The 23156-nt window shown below is 35.8% G+C and overlaps 2 protein-coding genes across 2 annotated transcripts in view; one reads left to right on the plus strand and one right to left on the minus strand.

Annotated features, from left to right (window-relative positions):
* Nucleotides 1-7990: 7990 nt before the first annotated feature.
* On the minus strand, nt 7991-20225 carry LOC121390106 (protein transport protein sft2-like). Its single transcript, XM_041521833.1, has 6 exons — nt 19933-20225; nt 15537-15602; nt 12553-12638; nt 12162-12279; nt 10651-10709; nt 7991-10088 (listed from the first exon to the last, which is right to left on the minus strand). The coding sequence occupies exons 1-6, from the start codon at nt 20143-20145 to the stop codon at nt 9983-9985; spliced, it is 648 nt and encodes a 215-aa protein (XP_041377767.1). The 5' UTR covers nt 20146-20225; the 3' UTR covers nt 7991-9982.
* A 1767-nt stretch (nt 20226-21992) lies between these two features.
* Nucleotides 21993-23156, plus strand: part of LOC121390676 (pleckstrin homology domain-containing family M member 2-like) — a 40458-nt gene continuing 39294 nt past the window's right edge. The window contains exon 1 of the mRNA XM_041522550.1: nt 21993-22124. Within this exon, the coding sequence (XP_041378484.1) occupies nt 22053-22124 (72 nt within the window). The 5' untranslated portion in view covers nt 21993-22052. The remainder of the gene's footprint in view (nt 22125-23156) is intronic.

Consider the following 23156-nt stretch of genomic DNA (forward strand, 5'->3'; position numbering starts at 1 on the left):
CTGTGTTTTTATTCAAGTATCCATGCTGTTCTAGTATAGGTCCATCAGTAAGTGGTGATACTGTGTTTTTATTCAAGTATCCATGCTGTACTAGTATAGGTCCATCAGTAAGTGTTGGTACTGTGTTTTTATTCAAGTATCCATGCTGTACTAGTATAGGTCCATCAGTAAGTGGTGGTACTGTGTTTTTATTCAAGTATTCATGCTGTTCTAGTATAGGTACATCAGTAAGTGTTGATACTGTGTTTTTATTCAAGTATTCATGCTGTTCTAGTATAGGTCCATCAGTAAGTGTCGATACTGTGTTTTTATTCAAGTATTCATGCTGTACTAGTATAGGTCCATCAGTAAGTGTCGATACTGTGTTTTTATTAAAATATTCATGCTGTACTAGTATAGGTCCATCAGTAAGTGTTGATACTGTGTTTTTTATTCAAGTATTCTTGCTGTTCTAGTATAGGTCCATCAGTAAGTGGTGGTACTGTGTTTTTATTCAAGTATTCATGCTGTTCTAGTATAGGTCCATCAGTAAGTGTTGATACTGTGTTTTTATTCAAGTATTCATGCTGTACTAGTATAGGTCCATCACTAAGTGTTGATACTGTGTTTTTATTCAAGTATTCATGCTGTACTAGTATAGGTCCATCAGTAAGTGTCGATACTGTGTTTTTTATTCAAGTATTCATGCTGTTCTAGTATAGGTCCATCAGTAAGTGGTGGTACTGTGTTTTTATTCAAGTATCCATGCTGTTCTAGTATAGGTCCATCAGTAAGTGGTGGTACTGTGTTTTTATTAAAGTATCCATGCTGTTCTAGTATAGGTCCATCAGTAAGTGGTGATACTGTGTTTTTATTCAAGTATTCATGCTGTACTAGTATAGGTCCATCAGTAAGTGGTGATACTGTGTTTTTATTCAAGTATCCATGCTGTACTAGTATAGGTCCATCAGTAAGTGGTGATACTGTGTTTTTATTCAAGTATCCATACTGTACTAGTATAGGTCCATCAGTAAGTGTTGATACTGTGTTTTTATTCAAGTATTCATGCTGTACTAGTATAGGTCCATCAGTAAGTGGTGATACTGTGTTTTTATTCAAGTATCCATGCTGTTCTAGTATAGGTCCATCAGTAAGTGGTGGTACTGTGTTTTTATTCAAGTATTCATGCTGTACTAGTATAGGTCCATCAGTAAGTGGTGGTACTGTGTTTTTATTCAAGTATTCATGCTGTACTAGTATAGGTCCATCAGTAAGTGGTGATACTGTGTTTTTATTCAAGTATTCATGCTGTACTAGTATAGGTCCATCAGTAAGTGTCGATACTGTGTTTTTTATTCAAGTATTCATGCTGTTCTAGTATAGGTCCATCAGTAAGTGGTGATACTGTGTTTTTATTCAAGTATCCATGCTGTTCTAGTATAGGTCCATCAGTAAGTGGTGGTACTGTGTTTTTATTCAAGTATTCATGCTGTACTAGTATAGGTCCATCAGTAAGTGTTGATACTGTGTTTTTATTCAAGTATCCATGCTGTTCTAGTATAGGTCCATCAGTAAGTGTTGATACTGTGTTTTTATTCAAGTATTCATGCTGTACTAGTATAGGTCCATCAGTAAGTGTTGGTACTGTGTTTTTATTCAAGTATCCATGCTGTACTAGTATAGGTCCATCAGTAAGTGTTGGTACTGTGTTTTTATTCAAGTATTCATGCTGTACTAGTATAGGTCCATCAGTAAGTGTTGGTACTGTGTTTTTATTCAAGTATTCATGCTGTACTACTATAGGTCCATCAGTAAGTGGTGATACTGTGTTTTTATTCAAGTATTCATGCTGTACTAGTATAGGTCCATCAGTAAGTGTCGATACTGTGTTTTTATTCAAGTATTCATGCTGTACTAGTATAGGTCCATCAGTAAGTGTCGGTACTGTGTTTTTATTCAAGTATTCATGCTGTACTAGTATAGGTCCATCAGTAAGTGTTGGTACTGTGTTTTTATTCAAGTATCCATGCTGTTCTAGTATAGGTCCATCAGTATGTGGTGGTACTGTGTTTTTATTCAAGTATTCATGCTGTACTAGTATAGGTCCATCAGTAAGTGGTGGTACTGTGTTTTTATTCAAGTATCCATGCTGTACTAGTATAGGTCCATCAGTAAGTGGTGGTACTGTGTTTTTATTCAAGTATCCATGCTGTACTAGTATAGGTCCATCAGTAAGTGTTGATACTGTGTTTATATTAAAGTATCCATGCTGTTCTAGTATAGGTCCATCAGTAAGTGGTGGTACTGTGTTTTTATTCAAGTATCCATGCTGTTCTAGTATAGGTCCATCAGTAAGTGGTGATACTGTGTTTTTATTCAAGTATCCATGCTGTACTAGTATAGGTCCATCAGTAAGTGTTGATACTGTGTTTTTATTCAAGTATCCATGCTGTACTAGTATAGGTCCATCAGTAAGTGTTGATACTGTGTTTTTATTCAAGTATCCATGCTGTACTAGTATAGGTACATCAGTAAGTGTTGATACTGTGTTTTTATTCAAGTATCCATGCTGTACTAGTATAGGTCCATCAGTAAGTGTTGATACTGTGTTTTTATTCAAGTATTCATGCTGTACTAGTATAGGTCCATCAGTAAGTGGTGGTACTGTGTTTTTATTCAAGTATTCATGCTGTACTAGTATAGGTCCATCAGTAAGTGGTGGTACTGTGTTTTTATTCAAGTATTCATGCTGTTCTAGTATAGGTCCATCAGTAAGTGTTGGTACTGTGTTTTTTATTCAAGTATCCATGCTGTACTAGTATAGGTCCATCAGTAAGTGTTGATACTGTGTTTTTATTCAAGTATTCATGCTGTACTAGTATAGGTCCATCAGTAAGTGTTGGTACTGTGTTTTTATTCAAGTATTCATGCTGTACTAGTATAGGTCCATCAGTAAGTGTTGTTACTGTGTTTTTATTCAAGTATTCATGCTGTACTAGTATAGGTCCATCAGTAAGTGTTGGTACTGTGTTTTTATTCAAGTATTCATGCTGTACTAGTATAGGTCCATCAGTAAGTGGTGGTACTGTGTTTTTATTCAAGTATCCATGCTGTTCTAGTATAGGTCCATCAGTAAGTGGTGATACTGTGTTTTTATTCAAGTATCCATGCTGTACTAGTATAGGTCCATCAGTAAGTGTTGATACTGTGTTTTTATTCAAGTATCCATGCTGTACTAGTATAGGTCCATCAGTAAGTGGTGGTACTGTGTTTTTATTCAAGTATTCATGCTGTACTAGTATAGGTCCATCAGTAAGTGTTGGTACTGTGTTTTTATTCAAGTATCCATGCTGTACTAGTATAGGTCCATCAGTAAGTGTTGGTACTGTGTTTTTATTCAAGTATCCATGCTGTACTAGTATAGGTCCATCAGTAAGTGGTGGTACTGTGTTTTTATTCAAGTATCCATGCTGTACTAGTATAGGTCCATCAGTAAGTGGTGGTACTGTGTTTTTATTCAAGTATCCATGCTGTACTAGTATAGGTCCATCAGTAAGTGTTGGTACTGTGTTTTTATTCAAGTATCCATGCTGTACTAGTATAGGTCCATCAGTAAGTGTTGATACTGTGTTTTTATTCAAGTATCCATGCTGTACTAGTATAGGTCCATCAGTAAGTGGTGGTACTGTGTTTTTATTCAAGTATCCATGCTGTACTAGTATAGGTCCATCAGTAAGTGTGATACTGTGTTTTTATTCAAGTATCCATGCTGTACTAGTATAGGTCCATCAGTAAGTGTTGATACTGTGTTTTTATTCAAGTATCCATGCTGTACTAGTATAGGTCCATCAGTAAGTGTTGGTACTGTGTTTTTATTCAAGTATCCATGCTGTACTAGTATAGGTCCATCAGTAAGTGTTGGTACTGTGTTTTTATTCAAGTATCCATGCTGTACTAGTATAGGTCCATCAGTAAGTGTTGATACTGTGTTTTTATTCAAGTATCCATGCTGTACTAGTATAGGTCCATCAGTAAGTGTTGGTACTGTGTTTTTATTCAAGTATCCATGCTGTACTAGTATAGGTCCATCAGTAAGTGTTGATACTGTGTTTTTATTCAAGTATCCATGCTGTACTAGTATAGGTCCATCAGTAAGTGTTGATACTGTGTTTTTATTCAAGTATTCATGCTGTACTAGTATAGGTCCATCAGTAAGTGGTGGTACTGTGTTTTTATTCAAGTATTCATGCTGTTCTAGTATAGGTCCATCAGTAAGTGTTGGTACTGTGTTTTTTATTCAAGTATCCATGCTGTACTAGTATAGGTCCATCAGTAAGCGTTGATACTGTGTTTTTATTCAAGTATTCATGCTGTACTAGTATAGGTCCATCAGTAAGTGTTGGTACTGTGTTTTTATTCAAGTATTCATGCTGTACTAGTATAGGTCCATCAGTAAGTGGTGATACTGTGTTTTTATTCAAGTATCCATGCTGTACTAGTATAGGTCCATCAGTAAGTGGTGATACTGTGTTTTTATTCAAGTATCCATGCTGTACTAGTATAGGTCCATCAGTAAGTGTTGATACTGTGTTTTTATTCAAGTATCCATGCTGTTCTAGTATAGGTCCATCAGTAAGTGTTGATACTGTGTTTTTATTCAAGTATCCATGCTGTACTAGTATAGGTCCATCAGTAAGTGTTGATACTGTGTTTTTATTCAAGTATCCATGCTGTACTAGTATAGGTCCATCAGTAAGTGGTGGTACTGTGTTTTTATTCAAGTATTCATGCTGTACTAGTATAGGTCCATCAGTAAGTGTTGGTACTGTGTTTTTATTCAAGTATCCATGCTGTACTAGTATAGGTCCATCAGTAAGTGTTGGTACTGTGTTTTTATTCAAGTATTCATGCTGTACTAGTATAGGTCCATCAGTAAGTGTTGGTACTGTGTTTTTATTCAAGTATCCATGCTGTACTAGTATAGGTCCATCAGTAAGTGTTGATACTGTGTTTTTATTCAAGTATTCATGCTGTACTAGTATAGGTCCATCAGTAAGTGTTGGTACTGTGTTTTTATTCAAGTATCCATGCTGTACTAGTATAGGTACATCAGTAAGTGGTGGTACTGTGTTTTTATTCAAGTATCCATGCTGTACTAGTATAGGTCCATCATTAAGTGGTGGTACTGTGTTTTTATTCAAGTATCCATGCTGTACTAGTATAGGTCCATCAGTAAGTGGTGGTACTGTGTTTTTATTCAAGTATTCATGCTGTACTAGTATAGGTCCATCAGTAAGTGTTGATACTGTGTTTTTATTCAAGTATCCATGCGGTCCATCAGTAAGTGGTGGTACTGTGTTTTTATTCAAGTATTCATGCTGTACTAGTATAGGTCCATCAGTAAGTGTTGATACTGTGTTTTTATTCAAGTATTCATGCTGTACTAGTATAAGTCCAACAGTAAGTGTTGACATTGTGTTTTTATTCAAGTATTCATCATTTTGCCGCCCTCCTTTCACGTTCCCCGCTCTCCTTTATTTTTGAGCGCCCCTCTTTATTTTCCAGCACCTATCTCCGCTATTTCCAAATGCAAATTTTTTTCCACACAAAAAACAACGATCAGTCTGCACACTGGACATCAAAGGAAACAAGCCGCATTGTGTACGAAAAAGCAATTGACGAAACATTTACGACAGTTACGGTAACGTAATTTAACAGTATTTTTAACAGCTTCTGTTTTGTCCCATATCTGTATCCATTTGTATGTTTGATAGACACAATAAAAGTTATATTTTATGTGAGCAATGAAAACATTTTATTTTTTACGGATTCGGCAATCTCCGATTGAAAAAAAACCTCACTTATTTGGCGCCAAATGTATCACGTGATCAGAACGGTCATTCTGTCTTTTGTTTCCACTAACTATCGTCTGATATTTTGTCCTCAGTTGCAGATATAATTGGTTGTAACTGATGATTTTTACTTTGTCATTCTGTTTATTCAGCAGTTCTTTATAAAATATTGTAAACTTTTCATTTTGAGGGATATGAACGCTTATAAAAACAACGGAAGTGGTAGTGTTTATTATTGAAATCATTTATCATGAGTGCCAAATAATATATACACCGCCTTTACAAAAACGAAACTAGCCTACTTTATTAAAAATAATATTAAAACTTTGATCGGTCCAGCAAAACCGGAACTGCCCGTGAATGTCAGACCGATATCATCTTCGGTTCAATTAAAAGACGAGTCTGCTTGTATTTCGTATTTATAAACCTTTTTGCACTTTTTTGTAGGCAAAATAAGGAGTAGGTCTTTTCACAGTCTACCAACACACAATATGGTACTACCCCCCCCCCCCCCCTATTTTTTTTTTTGCTTTTCGTTTATTGGTTTTTTATTTTTTTTAAGGGTGTGGTGCCGAGCGGCCGCCCTCCTTTAATTTTCACCCAGCGAGAACACTGATTCATACTGTATTGTTTTATAGGTTTATTGGTTTCATACATTCTATCGTTACGAGAATCATGGTTTATATCTTTAACCACAGTTTTGGAGTTTGTTTTCTCCACTTTTGCTACTTTTTTAATATTATAAAATGAACACGATATGCATGTAGCTTGCACTATCTCTAGTAAAGGGTCAGTCTCATGGTAGATTTATGCAATTTTATATGAAGGACAAGAAACGTACATTTTTGTCCTCAAGGGTGGGGATGGGGGTGTATTTTACCCAATCAAACTTTCATTCTTTATTAATGGTACTGAGCAGACAATCAACTCAACCAATCAGAATAAATGATACAATCTATCAAGACAATTACTTGGGCCGACTTCGGTCGAGTTACACAAGTTACTCTGATAACTTAGAAATCATTTATCTAACGATATAACAGGGGTCACAGCTCCCCTGGTTCCGATGGGCTTGTTATCAACAAAACATGTGACACATCTTCCAGATCTGTAATTTTTTATTTTCTCATTAGTTTTTCTGTTATTGGATACAACAATCATATACAGTTCAACATACATACAATGAAAAACAAAAACAACAAAACAATAACAAATATATTATGTGACAGTTTGTAACCCCAATCCCTGATCTGTCCAAGTAATAAAACATCACGTGATGGATATGTACAAGTTTACTGTGATGGTCCAGTGAGGACAAAAATACACTCTACGTATTTTATTCCAATATGATGGATAGCAAAGTGTATATCCACAAAACATAGTTGATCTCAATGTAAATATATATATGAAGGATGGATGATGATGATGAAGAAGTTTGTTTTATTGAACACCACTGGAGCACATTGATTAATTAATCATCGGTCAAATATTTGGTAATTCTGACCCGTAGTCATCAGAGGAAAGCCGCTACATTTTTTTTCTAATGCAGCAAGGGATCTTTTATATGTACTTTCCCACCAACATGATGGCACAAACCACGGCCTTTGATATACCAGTCGTGGTGCATTGGCTGGAACAAGAAATAGCCTAATGGGCCCACGACGGAGATCGATCCTATACCGACCGCGCATCACGCGTGCGCTTTACCACTGGGCTACGTCCAACCCGCTATGTATATATGAAGGATGAATGAAGACTTTTAAGTTAACACTACACTCAACACATTTTAATTTATGGTTATAATATGACATCAGACATATTGGTTAAAAACCACACAGATAACGAGAGAAAACCTTTTCCAATTATAATAAGCAAGACATCGTCTATGTACTACAGGGGCGGATCCAATAAAAAACTTTATTAAAACGGGTGCATGCATGGGGAATCATGGAACCTGCGACTCAACCCCACCCCCTTTGGATCCACCAATGTATACACCATACCACGACCTTTGTTACACTAGTTGTGGAAGTAAATGTTTTATTTAACGACGCACATTTTATTTTCAGTTATATGGTGTCGGGCACAGACAGGAATACCCGCTGTCGCCACTTCATGGGCTACTCTTTTTGATTAGCAGCAAGCGAGAAATAGCCCAATGGGCCCACCGATGGGGATCGATCCCAGGCCGACCACGCATCAAGCGAACGCTTTACCACTGGGCTACGTCCCGCCCCACCAGTTGTGGAGTGCTGGCTGGAATGAGAAATAGCCCAATAGGCCCTGTGACGGCGATTGATCCTAAATCACTTTAACATCAGGCTATGTCTTGTCTATATACAATCAAACCTGCTCTAGTGCCCACCTGTATTAAACAGCCATCTTTGTTAGGACGACTGATCTTTATTTTTCACTATTAGAACCCTTTTTGATAATTGAAATCGGACATTATTTTAATTTGTACATGTTCATGGGCATAACTCGGTCTAAAATTGGAACCATCTATTTTTGACAGAGTTATGGCCCTTGACCATTTTGGGGCCCTGGTATGGTACACATACACTGTGTATTCGAAACGGTTAACAAACGGCCAAGAACACATTCTCTTAACACCACCAGGCGAGGTAGTGTGGAATTCGTTAACAGAAACAGATTGATGAACACTTGCTCACCTTTTTGAAATGTTTAGGGACATTTTCACTGCACCACGGCAGTTTCCAATACATGCAAATTGCTTTAACAGTACTCTCAGAATGCTTGTTAATATTACGTAAACAAAGCGTTAAAGGTTTGAAGCATCTACCTGAACCTGACAACATGATCTTTGGTTCATTCATGGATTCAAAATGATTGCTTGCAAAGTCATTGAGAAAAAAAAGAAAAAACATTTAATGACACTTCAGCACATTGTAAACTACAGATATTTGGTGTCCAATACATGAGAGAGAGAGAGAGAGAGAGAGAGAGAGAGAGAGAAAGAGAGAAACGGAGATAAAGAGAGGGAGGAAACCTGCTGCTGCCATGTATTACTCATATTAAATAGCAGCAAGGGCAGGACAGTACATACCATTGCCTTTGATGTACCAATCATGGAATACTGCTTGGGAAAGGACCCCACCAAGTTATCGACCCATCACACCTCAGATGTGCATTCTACATCCCATCCCTCGCCTAGAAAAGAAATGTTTTTTCCCTTGTGTTATACCAAACAGTTAAAGACAGAAAGACTTTATGTTCAAGCTGCTAGCAGCACTGATTTCAATGCGATTATAATGTACTCAAAATTCCTCTATACACTGCATAGTTACTCAATTAATGCAGACATGGACTTTTACCTATGTTTGGTACAGCGTTTTTCATACCAAAAATTGGTAAAAGTCCACATCCACAGTAAGCAAGTAACCACACGGCGATGTACACCAACAGAAATAAATCGGGGCTCACCCAGAAAGAAGTCAGGGCTGACCCTGTACATTGTGAAATTAGCCAACTGCTAATTTTTTATTGAAAGTGTCTACATCATTTAGTCTTTGGCTAATAAAATATTCCTTAAATTAACCACATTTTAATCATTTTCAAGGAAAAACTATATCTGAAAATTGGCTAAACCAAAATTCATTCCAGTGCGAGCCTTGGAAATGAAGAATATGTTTTACTGCAGACTAAATCCAATTCACTAGTACTGAAAATCTTAGCATGCAAGTCGATCTCTGTTAAAAGTAGAGTCCCTAATTCCAAGTCCCGAAAACATTTTTTTTTTAATTGACTTTTATAATAAAAAAAACTGAAATAGCAAGATATAATCTATTTAAAAATTGCCATTATGAATATAAGTTGATCCATGAAAAACGACTTAAAAATATTGAAGTATTTCTAACTTTCAGCTATTAAGAACCATAATCTGGCATATATGGCTCATATGTATGATATTTGAACAAAAGAAAATTATTTACAATGTTATGTAGTGTAACATACATGTAGTAATGTCTGTAAAAACAAATATACAGAGATGTACTGTGGGATTGAATGAGAGTAACACTATTAACTTTCTGAAACCATGGATGAAGGTTTAGGTCATTCCTTACGTTTTTACATCAGTATCGGGGTATATTAAAACAAAGCCAGAATGATTGGACACGGTAGTATTATTGCTACATGGGTAAAGTGCTTGACACAGTCTTCGAGGCAACGCCGTAGCATATTTTTGAGAAAAACTTCAGCCCTGTCTGCCCACCAGGAATGTAGCTGACTATATACCTGAAAGAGAAAGAAAGAAAAGACATAAGCAAAAGCTAAATTTCTATTTCAGGCACAATATTTCCCACAAACCCTATTTGCTTGTTGGTTATGTATGTTGGCTCCAAATTTAACAGAAAAACCCTCCACTGATGGGACTAGAACCACAGGCTCTCAGTACGAGAGTCCATTGCTCTACAAACTACATGTACCAATAAAGAAAGAAATGTTTTATTTAACGATGCACTCAGCACATTTTATTTACGGTTATATGGCGTCAGACATATGGTTAAGGACCACACAGATATTGAGAGAGGAAACCCGCTGTCGCCACTTCATGAGCTACTCTTTTCGATTAGCAGCAAGGGATCTTTGATATGCACCATCCCACAGACAGGAAAGCACACGCCACAGCCTTTGATATACCAGTCGTGGTGCCACTGGCTGTACCAAGAAATAGCCCAATGGGCCCACCAACGGGGATCAATCCTAGACCGACAGCGGATCAGTGGAGCACTTTACCATTGGGCTATGTATTGCACTCAAAGAAATTCGAATTGCACAAAATTAATTGCATACTCACCAAACCAATGTTATAATCTGTACAACTGCAAAAAATACTGTAAACAAAGTGCTTTTGACCTAAAATGGAAAAGACAAAGAATAAGACAAACTAAAGTTAACTTTAAAAACAACAACATATACTATCCAAAAATGTGATACATGTGGAGATTAATAGTAAATACTAGTAATAGCTAACAAGTGCATAAACTTGACTATTTTCCTGAAATTTCACACTATATTTGTGCTAGTGATGTTCCAATAATCAGTTATAATATACAATTGATCAGCTGGGTTCTACCAATGTGATGATTGATTTTAAAAATCCATAATCGACTGTGTGGAAAAATGTAAACTAATTGTTCCTCCAGTCTAGATGATGGAAAGAAAGAAAGAAAGAAATGTTTTATTTAACGACGCACTCAACACATTGTATTTACGGTTATATGGCGTCAGACATATGGTTAAGGACCACACAGATATTGAGAGAGGAAACCCGCTGTCGCCACTTCATGGCCTACTCTTTTCGATTAGCAGCAAGGGATGTTTTATATGCGCCATCCCACAGACAGGATAACACATACCACGGCCTTTAATATACCAGTCATAGTGCACTGGCTGGAACGAGAAATAGCCCAATGGGCCCACCGACAGAGATCGATCCCACACCGACCGTGCATCGAGCGAGCGCTGTACCACTGGGCTATGTCTCGCCCCGTCTAGATGATGGAACTGATGTAAATATGTTGGAGATGGTGTTTGTTTTCTTAACTACATATACATAAAAAATTATTAAATAGTTATCAAAGGAAGAATTGGCCGAAGAGTGTATTGCAGTGAACATGACAGGTTTTATACTACATTTGTGACTTTTATACATCGATAAATTCCTAAAAAATGAGAAACAATTCTTATAATTACAAACAGTACAAGAAGTGTACCTTAAAACACTCAAAAATAATTTCTTTCGTTCTTACTGTCAGCCATATTCTGTAAATAAGCGTAGGAATACATGTCTACATACTATTGGATGTTTTGGGGGGTTTTTTTAACAGAATAAAAACAAATAAAAAATATATTGTATTTTTTTTTTTTTATAACATGAATATCTCATCCAGTTTCCCTTATTTTTTTAATCGAGAAAACAGGTGACTTCCTTGTTCTATTTTTAAAACAATCACCGAACTGGGTCATTGGGCTTCTCGCCCATCCTGCTAAAAATAGTTCCAATCGATCTTGGTCTTCCGTGATGACGTATTTTTATGAGGTTTATGGAAAGATAATGCTTGGTTTTTTAGTGACGTCAGCCAATCAGAATACAGTAAATCGTATAAATTCGGAAAGTTTGTAATTATATAAATTTAACCGATGTGTAATCAAAAGCTGATCAGTTGGTGCCAACCAATTATAACCTATATCGAAGATGAAATTCCAACGAATGAGCTGAAGTGTTCTATACCTTCCATTTCCTAATTATCAGGCAAAAAGCTCAACATGAAATGTCATGAAAACAGAAAATACAAAAGTACGTACCCACATGGAAAAATACACGGTTGCTAACAAAGATCCAAAATAGGCTGTTGTAAATGGCAGCCGTCCCATTGAAAAGAGGTGTTTCATATGGTTAACGGGACCCCAGAGAAACGAAAAACTGAAACAAAGAGATAAAGAGTTTAAGCTCATTAGATACAGAATGATCCTAAATGTACATCAACATGTATGTAGGCTTTGGAAAATTGAAAACTGCAAACATAAGCACCATAATATGGAAGTTTCTTTTCAACCTGGTTTTTGAGGATATACATAAGGAATAGAATACTGCTCTCTTGGCTGGGAATAAGCCCACCTCATGCTAAGCTAATGACTTGTCTAGGCCTCCGGTGCTTAGTTCTGGTCAAATACGGTAATACGAATTGCTCCATACCTGAATATTACGAACAGACTTCCTAGTGTGTACAAAACAGCAAACTTCCGAGCTTTTATCACAAGAAGAGGAATGTACAGACTTGCCTGAAATACAAAATGAAACGTTATGGTGCCAGCCAATATGGTGATCAAGAGTTTCCAAAAATAAGAGGAAAAAAACAACAACACTTTTTATTCATTACTGGGAATACGAAGCAGGCCCTCAGATTTCATGGAAACGATCATTTCCGGTACCGTGTCGATAAAATCACAGAACCAAAATTTTGTTTCCCATGATTATTCAACGAAAATGATATGTTATTTTTTTTTTTAAACCGTTTTCATGGGCATGGAACTGAAACAGTGTTTCAATGAAATCATATGGCCTGCAAAGTATAGATTAAAATAAATTTTAAGCATATTTTAAGCAATAAGCAATCAAAAACATCATCCTTGCACTTGATTAAAAACCCCACTTATTTAGACAAGTGAAAATATTGGTAGACAAATTACCAAATGTTTGACATCCAATAGCTGATGATTAATAAATCAATGTGCTCTAATGGTGTCATTAAACAAAACAAACTTTAAACCTTAATTGGTCCTGATACTTAGAAACAAGACATGGCAATACAATGTTCTAGAGGTATTTCAATACAAATATGTTTTCTTTTTCGAAATTAAAGTATTTAATTCACTCTTTCTTTCCTTCTTCCTTCCTTACCTTCTCTTTTCTCCCTTTACCATTCCCTTTAAATCTTTCCTCTATCTCTATCTTCACTGTTAACCCCAAATATTGGTGAACTCCATGTTTTCATGTATTCCTTCTTATTAATATTGTTATATTAATTACACTATATTATATATATAATGTTCATATGTAATTATAACATGGATGTAAGGTAGTGAAATCAGGACCCCGACCCTGACACTACCATACTTGTGTCTGGGGTCAATAAACTTCTTAACCCCCCCCCCCCCCAAAAAAAAAAACCCAAAAAAACACAACAAAAAACAACCTTTAAACCTTAAATATTGGTGGAAAAGTTTATTTCTAGATGTACTTGTCTGCTGGATTGGTAAAAATTTCTGCTTATTTCTATTGCTGAAGTTAACCTTTTACCTGTTTATCTGAAGAGCTGAGATACATGCATGTGTCCCACAGGTACCGAACCAGGGTTTCTGCCAGAGGGTAAAACGGGCATGGCACCATACCCAAAATATATGAAATGTTTTGTTGTTTTAAAGTTAATCTTTTGACAAAATTAATTACTCTTATCATTACTGTATGATTTTCTTAACCCTAACCCTAAACTAGCGTAACCCATTTTCTTTCTGAGGGAGGCCCCCCATACCCCATTGACTGTGGTTGCATTCAATTCCATAGTGCCACACCCAAAAATTTCTTTCTGGCAGAAACATTGCATACTTGAACAGTAACTCAATATAGAAACTAAATAAATAAAAATCAATGAACCAAGAATACCACAAAAGTAAGCTTGTCAAATGTACATCATACAGTGAGAACCCTTTAAACTGTAACCTCTAGTCTTTAAATTGGAATTCCAGCTAAAACAGACGTCCCTTTTTAAATATCAGTATAGAAAATAACCTTTAATGAATGAATGAATGAATGTTCAACAACACCCCAGCACGAAAAATACATTGGCTATTGGGTGTCCTCTAAACTGAATACTGATCAAAATCAAACATTGGGTGTCCTCTAAACTGAATACTGATCACAAAATACATTGGCTATTGGGTGTCCTCTAAACTGAATAATGATCACAAAATACATTGGCTATTGGGTGTCCTCTAAACTGAATACTGATCGAAAAATACATTGGCTATTGAGTGTCCTCTAAACTGAATACTAATCAAAATCAAACATTGGCTATTGGGTGTCCTCTAAACTGAATACTGATCAAAATCAAACATTGGCTATTGGGTGTCCTCTAAACTGAATACTGATCGAAAAATACATTGGCTATTGGGTGTCCTCTAAACTGAATACTGATCGAAAAATACATTGGCTATTGGGTGTCCTCTAAACTGAATACTGATCCCAAAATACATTGGCTATTGGGTGTCCTCTAAACTGAATACTGATCCCAAAATACAATGGCTATTGGGTGTCCTCTAAACTGAATACTGATCCCAAAATACATTGGCTATTGGGTGTCCTCTAAACTGAATACTGATCGAAAAATACATTGGCTATTGGGTGTCCTCTAAACTGAATACTGATCGAAAAATACATTGGCTATTGGGTGTCCTCTAAACTGAATACTGATCGAAAAATACATTGGCTATTGGGTGTCCTCTAAACTGAATACTGATCGAAAAATACATTGGGTATTGGGCGTCCTCTAAACTGAATACTGATCGAAAAATACATTGGCTATTGGGTGTCCTCTAAACTGAATACTGATCGAAAAATACATTGGCTATTGGGTGTCCTCTAAACTGAATACTGATCACAAAATACAATGGCTATTGGGTGTCCTCTAAACTGAATACTGATCAAAAAATACATTGGCTATTGGGTGTCCTCTAAACTGAATACTGATCACAAAATACATTGGCTATTGGGTGTCCTCTAAACTGAATACTGATCAAAATCAAACATTGGCTATTGGGTGTCCTCTAAACTGAATACTGATCAAAATCAAAAATTGGTGGGGTGGGATTTAGCTCAGTCGGTTGAGTGTTCGCTTGAGGTGTTTGCATCACAGGATCCATTCAGCTGGCTGGAATTGTTTCTCATTCCATGTACTTTTCTGTCTGTGGAAAAGTGCATATAAAAGATCCCGTGATGCATTAGGAAAAATGTAGTGGCTTTCCACCAATGACTTCGTGTCAGAATTACCAAATGTTTGACATCCAACAGCCGACAATTTGTTAAACAAAAAAACCTTTATTGGTACCTTGGCTTCGGTGTCTGGATTAGAGGGGTTTCACTGTACTTGTACTTGATTAAAAAAACCCACTAAAACAACTTACAATGGAAAAGCAGAATGTTCCCAACAACAGACAGGTGAAGAATCCCAAAATTCTCTGCTTACGTGACTGAAAAATAAAAAAAATCTATAATTATAAAATATTGTTAACTGCATCAAAATGAAAATTAATGTTATTAAATATCTATCTATCTATCTATCTATCTATATCTATACATACACACACACATTTCAACAAGCATACAATGTATCTGTTCACAGAAAATGGTAAGCTGGTGGCATATTATAATAAAAACATATATCAACATGTAAAACATGTTCAATACGGAACTGTTAATTATTTTTAATTTATTAAAGATTGTCTGTCATTGTTTTTAGGTTCACTGGGGTATGACAAAAAAATTATAATAAAGTTGGTTTTGTTTAACTGGAGCACATTGATTAATTACACATCAGCTACTGGATGTCAAATATTTAGTAATTCTAACATGTAGTCATTGGAGGAAACCTGCTACATTTTTCCTAATGCAGCAAGGGATTTTTTATATGCACTTTTCCAAAGACAGGAAAACACATACCACGACATTTGTCCAGTTGTGGTGCACTGGTTGGAATGAGGAAAAAAATAATCAGTTCAATGGATACACTGCAATGCAAGCACCTTGAGCAAACTCTCAACTGACTGAGCTAAAGTCCCCTACCAAGGGACCAAAAGTTTCTTTAAAGTTTGTTTTGTTTAACGATACCTCTGGAGCACATTAATTAATTAATCATCGGCTATTGGATGTCAAACATTTGGTAATTCTGACTCATACTTCATCACAGGAAACCCGCTACATTTTTTCTAATGCAGCAAGGGATCTTTTATATGCACTTTCCCACAGACAGGAAAACACATACCACGGACTTTGTCCAGTTGTTGTGTACTGGTTGGAACGAGAAAAAACACAATCAGCTGAATGAATAATCTGCCAAGGTGGTTCGATCCTGAGATGCAAGCACCTCAAGCGAGCACTCAACCTACTGAGCTAAATCCACCCCCCCCCCCCACCCCCCCAAGGGACCAAGTAAAAAGTCTGATTTTGATTGGTATTCAGTTTAAAGGACACCCAGTAGCCAGTGTATTTTTCGTGCTGGGGTATTGAACATTCAGGTGAGCACTCAACTGATTGAGCTAGATCCTGACCCCGCACACACAAAAAGAAAGGAGAGAGAGGAGAGAGAGAGGAGAGGAGAGGAGAGGAGAGAGAGAGAGAGCACAATTTTGCCTTTTTCCTGGGCCAGGGCCTACATATATATATATATATATATATATATATATATATATATATATATATATATATGGCGTGTGCTGTGGTGATGTCACAACCTACAGTGGTTTTACGATTTCGTAGCGCTAACAGAGTTTCGAAAATCCCTAGCCTGGGAAAAATATTTCAAAATTTAAGGTAACCAAAACTCAGTTTACCATATGTAGATTGTTTACATGCAGTAAAGTTTATCTTATCTTATCTCAAGAGCTATCAGACTTTTTGCTGAGCTGATAGCTCTTGTGTGTGCCCGATTTTGCTGTTTTTAACCTTGTGTGTTCAGGAGAAAAATATCTATCGTGTTTGATATTTCTGGCCACGAGTGGCAAAAATCTCATTGTGTGCAGGATATGTGAGCAATCAGCTGAGCTAAATTTATCAACTGACCAATGAAAACACAAAAATTGTGTCAGAGTGATGTCATTGTGACAGTTCAGTGTTTCTACCAGAAAGACATTTACAAATATGTGCTGAATAAATCTAGTCGATAGGGAGTAATGGGATTCCCCCGGAAAGAAAATGGATTAGGTTTAGGGTTAGTGTTCAGAAAATCATACAGTAATGATAAAGTGTAATTAATTTTGTCAAAAGGTCAACTTAAAAAAAAAAAATCTGCCAAAAAATGTGGGTATGGTGCACGGTTGCTAGTCACTTCGTACCATGGTCATTTCATACTATAGTCATTTCGTACCTAATTTGGTCGTTTCGTACCCTGGTCATTTTGTACCATTGCAAAAAGTCATTTTATACCTTGGTCATTTCGTACCCTGGTCATTTTGTACCATTGTAAAACGTCATTTCATACCTTGATCATTTCAATTTATAACAATCACCCCAGTAGTGTCTTTTACAAAATAACATTAAATTACATCTATAAGATGCAAACACCTCCTGCAACTGACTTTTGTTTTGACTTTATAAATCATTAACAGGGGACAATATTTCGAAATCTGAGGTAACCGGAAGTCGGTTCAAGTGGTTTTTACCTAGGTAACCAATTGTTCGGTTACGTGAATTATATTTGCATAACCTGTGGATTACCTGATCGGTTACCTCAAAGTTACGTTGAAATTATATTTAAAATTAGCTCAAACATAAAGTTAAAACAAAATACAAAAGAAAACGTTTTATAGAACAGTTTCTTTAATGCTTGCAAATCGAAAGAAGTGAATTGTAGATGTTTCTTTTGTTTTCGTACGATCGTAGCGTTGTAGATTTATTATTATTATTATTATTCACCATTTGCCATCGGGATCGCAAAAACTAATTTTTAGTTGCCCGAATCTAAAAACCACTGTCCTCGGACATCGGGCCACCGTATTCTATAACCTCTGTGCAGCTTGCGGAAGTTAACGCTATTGTAAAATGACTAAATATCAGCCCAGTACTGAAACAAAATAGATACATTTGGAGGAAAAATGCCCATTCCCTGGTGTATGATTAGACTAATAATTTTCTTTTATAAATAACAAATAAAGGTTACCATTTGTCACTGATATGTAAAATTTAGTATACAGCAGACTGAAAAAAAAAAAAAAAACACCCACCAAAAACCCAAGCAACAAATGTCCAATTCCTCTGAACTATAAAACAGGCTACTCATTGGTGCATAATTAGATTAATAAACATAAATCTTATAATAACATAAAAAGAAAGACCACAATTTGACACCGATATTTTGCGGTGGTGATACTACTTTCACTTTATCGTTGGTACTTCTATACTACAGTGACATTCCAAATGTTTCTTATTTAAAGCTCATTAAATGACATTATGCGATGTTAGTATTTTTCAGCTTTTGTGACATTTTTGCATTTTTGTTTACGTTAAAACCGTTTTCAACCTTTCTAAAATTATAGGCAATCCAATATTATGTCTACATATATTCCTTTAGAGATAGAATAGCAGCAGATAATTTAGGTGCCTTAGCGATCCGTGCACATTTCTTTAAAACTTTTGGCTCGACTCTATACTGAGTCTTCGGTCACAAGTTACAACCGTTGCAATATACCGTTGGCTACTGGTTTGCTGCACATCAAGTATCTAAAAATCAGTCTAAAACATTTGTCGGAATACTAGTAGTATGTCTGCATGAATAAACTTACTGTAATATTGAAGTCTGCAAGTTTTAATTTTTGAACGTCTACAGGTCACGACGTAACCGATTTGCGGTTTGCGTAAATTTAATTTTGCATAACCGACACGCGAACAGAACGGCAGTTCGCGTGAAATATTGTGCCCTGATTAACCATTTAATCTTGTCCCTAAAAAAAATCTTTGTATAAACATGGTCCATTATGTTGTTTTTGAAAGTTAGACTAATTATCTGGAGCCATTTCACAAAACATCAAAGTTGGCAGTTAGTAGTAAATACCAAATACGGTTCTTGTCAGGTAAAATGGAAATAGCAGTTGACAGGTATTATGGGTATCAATAACGATATGCTGCACAATAACGTGTTATGGATTTCAAACTGTCCCAATAAAGTTTAAAAATAACAAAACAACAGTGCATTTATGCTATGGTCGATTCATTTTCTATATACTGGTATGACATGACTATGGTACTAAATGACTTGGGTATGAAATGACTGGGGTACGAAATGACTTTTCACAATGGTACGAAATGACTACGGTATGAAATGACTTTTTGAAATGGTACGAAATGACCAAGGTATGAAATGACTAGGGTATGAAATGACCAGGCAGCATGGTACAAAATGACTAGGGTAAGAAGTGACTATGACTCGTATGAGAATGTATCATTCTGGTGCACCAGTCATGGTGACATAACATGCATGTTATCTGTGTAGCCAGACCTCAGCACTTCGTTCATCGCATGTGGTGAAATCGTTATGAGATAGCGCTAGTGTGCATTAAGCTTTGGTATTTAGTAACATTTAATTACATATTTGCAGTGTTCGAGATTACATTTTTTGGCCAGTATCCCAGTTGGATACCAACATTTCAAAATCTGGTATCCCACCTGAGAATTTAGTATTATATGGCATTCTTGTGGGATACTGGGTTCTTGAAGTTTGGTATCCAAAATTAAATTCTGGTATCCCCGGGATATCGGGATACCGTTAATCTTGAACACTGATTAGGTACTTTATAAACAAGGTCTCACCAAACTGGGCAAAAGTGGATCATTCTGCGCTTGAGAAAACCACCCATTAGTACTGTTGGCAGCAAGTGGTTCCTCTGTATTTGACTTGTTAAGCCATCCCACCCCAGGGAGATTACTTAGTAGAGTGGTTTTAGTTGGTGACAGATCACCAGAAGAATGTGACGTGGATGATTTTGACAGATAATCTCTCAAACTTCTGTTTAAGTCTGCCATGTTGTTAACGAATAATAAAAAATTGTGTCGTTGTCGTATACGAAACGAACTAATATTGGATTACTATTTTTATTATAACATTAACAGACTCGTCAAAAGACAAACAAACAAAAAAGACAACAAAAAAAAAAGAAAGAAAAGAATGTTAGTTCTTCTCAGCAAACTTTACTCTAATGTAATTTCAACACTTCATTAAGAGTGCAAGAGAGGACACCAGCCGCCACCATACAGGATACTCAGGGGCCCTGGTTAGGAGCCTCCACCCCCACTCCCATCCCCCAATAAATAATAAAATGTTAAAAATAAAGCAAATATCCCCTAACCTCCACCACTCCTATTTTTTTAAAGGAAAAATAACAATAATAAAAAGTACCCCTCTACTCCCAAAAAGAAAAACCAAAACAATTGTGGAGCACTGGCTGAAACTAGCCCGAGTACTCTGACTGTAAGAGAGCTAGACGGACATTTGGACATAAATACGCTCTCATTACAGCGTATTTATATCCAAATGTCCGTCTAGCTCTCTTACAGTCAGAGTACTCGGGCTATGGCTGAAACGAGAAATCGCCCACTGACATGGATCGATCCCAGACCGAACGCGCATCAGGCGGGCGTTTTACGCCATCACAATTTTTGAAGACTTACAATTTGTGTTTTTCTACTATGAATTTTGTTCGTGCATAAATATCCGTGCATTCAGTGGTTTGCTGGGTGCCATATGATAGCCTACATCAAACGTGTAGGCCTACACGTACCGTTATTGTTATCAAAATCGTATCTCCGCACAAGTCAGAGTCGGAAGGGGTCTCTTATATTACAAGGTTGTGATTGTTTGCACGACTTATGCAGTAGAATCGACACCAAAATGGCAAATACAGTGGCCGAGACTAGCAGATCCTAAAGCCCACCCACCCCCAGTAGGCCTAGGCTACTTCAGTAGTCAAAATTAAGCGGCAACACCGACGTATCAACTTCTGCGTCGTAACTCGAACTTTCAGTTTTCACGCTGAGCTTCATTTATCACAATATAAACCATTTTTATATATATATATATATATAAAAATATATATATATATATATATATATATATATATATATATATATATATATATATATATATATATATATATATATATATATATATATGTATATTTAAATATAAAAAGGAATTTTATTATTTTTAATTTTATTTCTTAATCCTGAATTTGATATCATGTGTTTTTTCTCTTCTATAGATTTGCACACTGACTGCAGTTACTTTACCACCTATAATTTGTCGTGTTCGAAACCCTAGTAGTATATGGACACGTTAAACGAGTTATTAAGCTAAGCTAAGCTATAATTTGTGTTATTACAGATAAGATAAGATAAAATTTATTGCATTTAAACATTCCACATGGGAACAGAGTGCACAAAATAACATTAGAAAGTTGCAATATCAACAAACAATTAATGACTATATTTTTACATGTATAAGTACACGAAATTGGGCAATGAAATGTGCAATATCGTTTCGTATTACATGTGTAATGATAGTTTTAAAAATACAGAGCCAATATACTACTTGTTTACCAATAATTGTGCTCTTATTTGAAAATAAATACAATATTCTTAGCTATGCACGCAGTTAATCATATTATTTTTTTACAACTATATTTATATACAGATATTTTATATAACAATTGTTTCTTATACACAAATATACTGCATCTTCTACATTATAATTATTAAAATTCGAAAAGTTCTTTGGTAAATATTTAAAATAATAATTCATCGACTGGTAACAAACCGGCTACTTTCGCTATTACATTCAAAACCTATTCTGAAGCGGTATACATGACTAATGTTTAGTTTAATGTTTGTCTCATGATGTAAGTGACAGGAAGGAGAAAGCGCTCAAAATAACAATGTCTAGTTCTTCAAATCGCATGCGATTGAAGGACAAGATCATTGCCAACATCCAGAAGGCTATAAAAAGCGTAAGTTTCCCACAATATACTGATTTAGTTTTTGTCTTAAATTAAAAATATTACATATTCCGTCACATGACTATCAGTGTCGTGATGACAGCTCAGTCAGCTGAGCTGCAAGCATAATCGTGCATTGCGCCTCAGAATTATAATTTATTGTGTAACTGTTTGAATTATTTTTACGACTATTTCATTATTTGTATTCGTATTTGTTTTCATCTAGAGAACTTCCAACAGGAAACGCTTTTCTTTTCATACTTAGATCTATACTATGGAATTTATTACAACTTAGTTCACCAAGATAAACTAATTACAACTTAGGCCATGAGAATGAAAGTTATAGATTTGCGTCCACCGCCCGCATGCCGTGAAAGGTACCGCTGAACAGTTTCATTATTTACAAACATTTTCATTATGGTATTTGCACAAAAAAGGCACTTAACGATCATCACACAAATTCAAGTTCCAAATCGTCAATAGTGGTAATGCCATCACCGTAACAAATTCTGAAGTGTAGCCCAGTAGAGCATTGAATCCTCGAGCAGAAAGCAGTATATATTTCCAAACATTGACGAAAATTGCTGAACTCTTGATGTGTCAAACGATGTGATAATAGATCAATAAAAATAATGAATAATGAAAAATGAAAAAAAGCTTCATGTGTTTTTAAAATTGCTTGGACACAAATCTATAACTTTCATTCTCTTGGCCTTAGTACAAGTATAGTGATGTGCATCTATAAAATTTGGCTTTGGTTTTCAGTTTTGGTTTTGACAACCGTGTCTGGTGTTTCGGCACACTTGGTATTTTGCTTAAGTATGCTTAGGAAGTTGTCATGTTGTCGGTGTTTTTAACGAATTAAAGTTCAATTCATTTTTCAATGAGTAATCAAGTATCAACATTTATTGTTAAGGGTGCAATTAAAAAAATATTAGAATTATCAATAATTATATCATAATTTCAAAATAAAATCATTTACCTGTTTTCATGTATATAAACGCGAAGTAGTTCAGCCTTATTGATATTAAGAATGTTAAAACC

Source organism: Gigantopelta aegis, chromosome 15 (genome assembly GCF_016097555.1).
Source record: "Gigantopelta aegis isolate Gae_Host chromosome 15, Gae_host_genome, whole genome shotgun sequence".
In the NCBI taxonomy this organism is placed as follows: domain Eukaryota; kingdom Metazoa; phylum Mollusca; class Gastropoda; order Neomphalida; family Peltospiridae; genus Gigantopelta; species Gigantopelta aegis.

Excerpts from the sequence above, each read along its gene's own strand:
- LOC121390106 (XM_041521833.1), bottom strand. The coding sequence starts at position 20,145 with ATGGCAGACTTAAACAGAAGTTTGAGAGATTATCTGTCAAAATCATCC. Across the intron at positions 15,603-19,932 it reads ATCCACTTTTGCCCAGTTTG|TCACGTAAGCAGAGAATTTT; the intron begins GTGAGACCTTGT and ends TTTATTTTTCAG. Across the intron at positions 12,280-12,552 it reads AGTCTGTTCGTAATATTCAG|TTTTTCGTTTCTCTGGGGTC; the intron begins GTATGGAGCAAT and ends TCTTTGTTTCAG.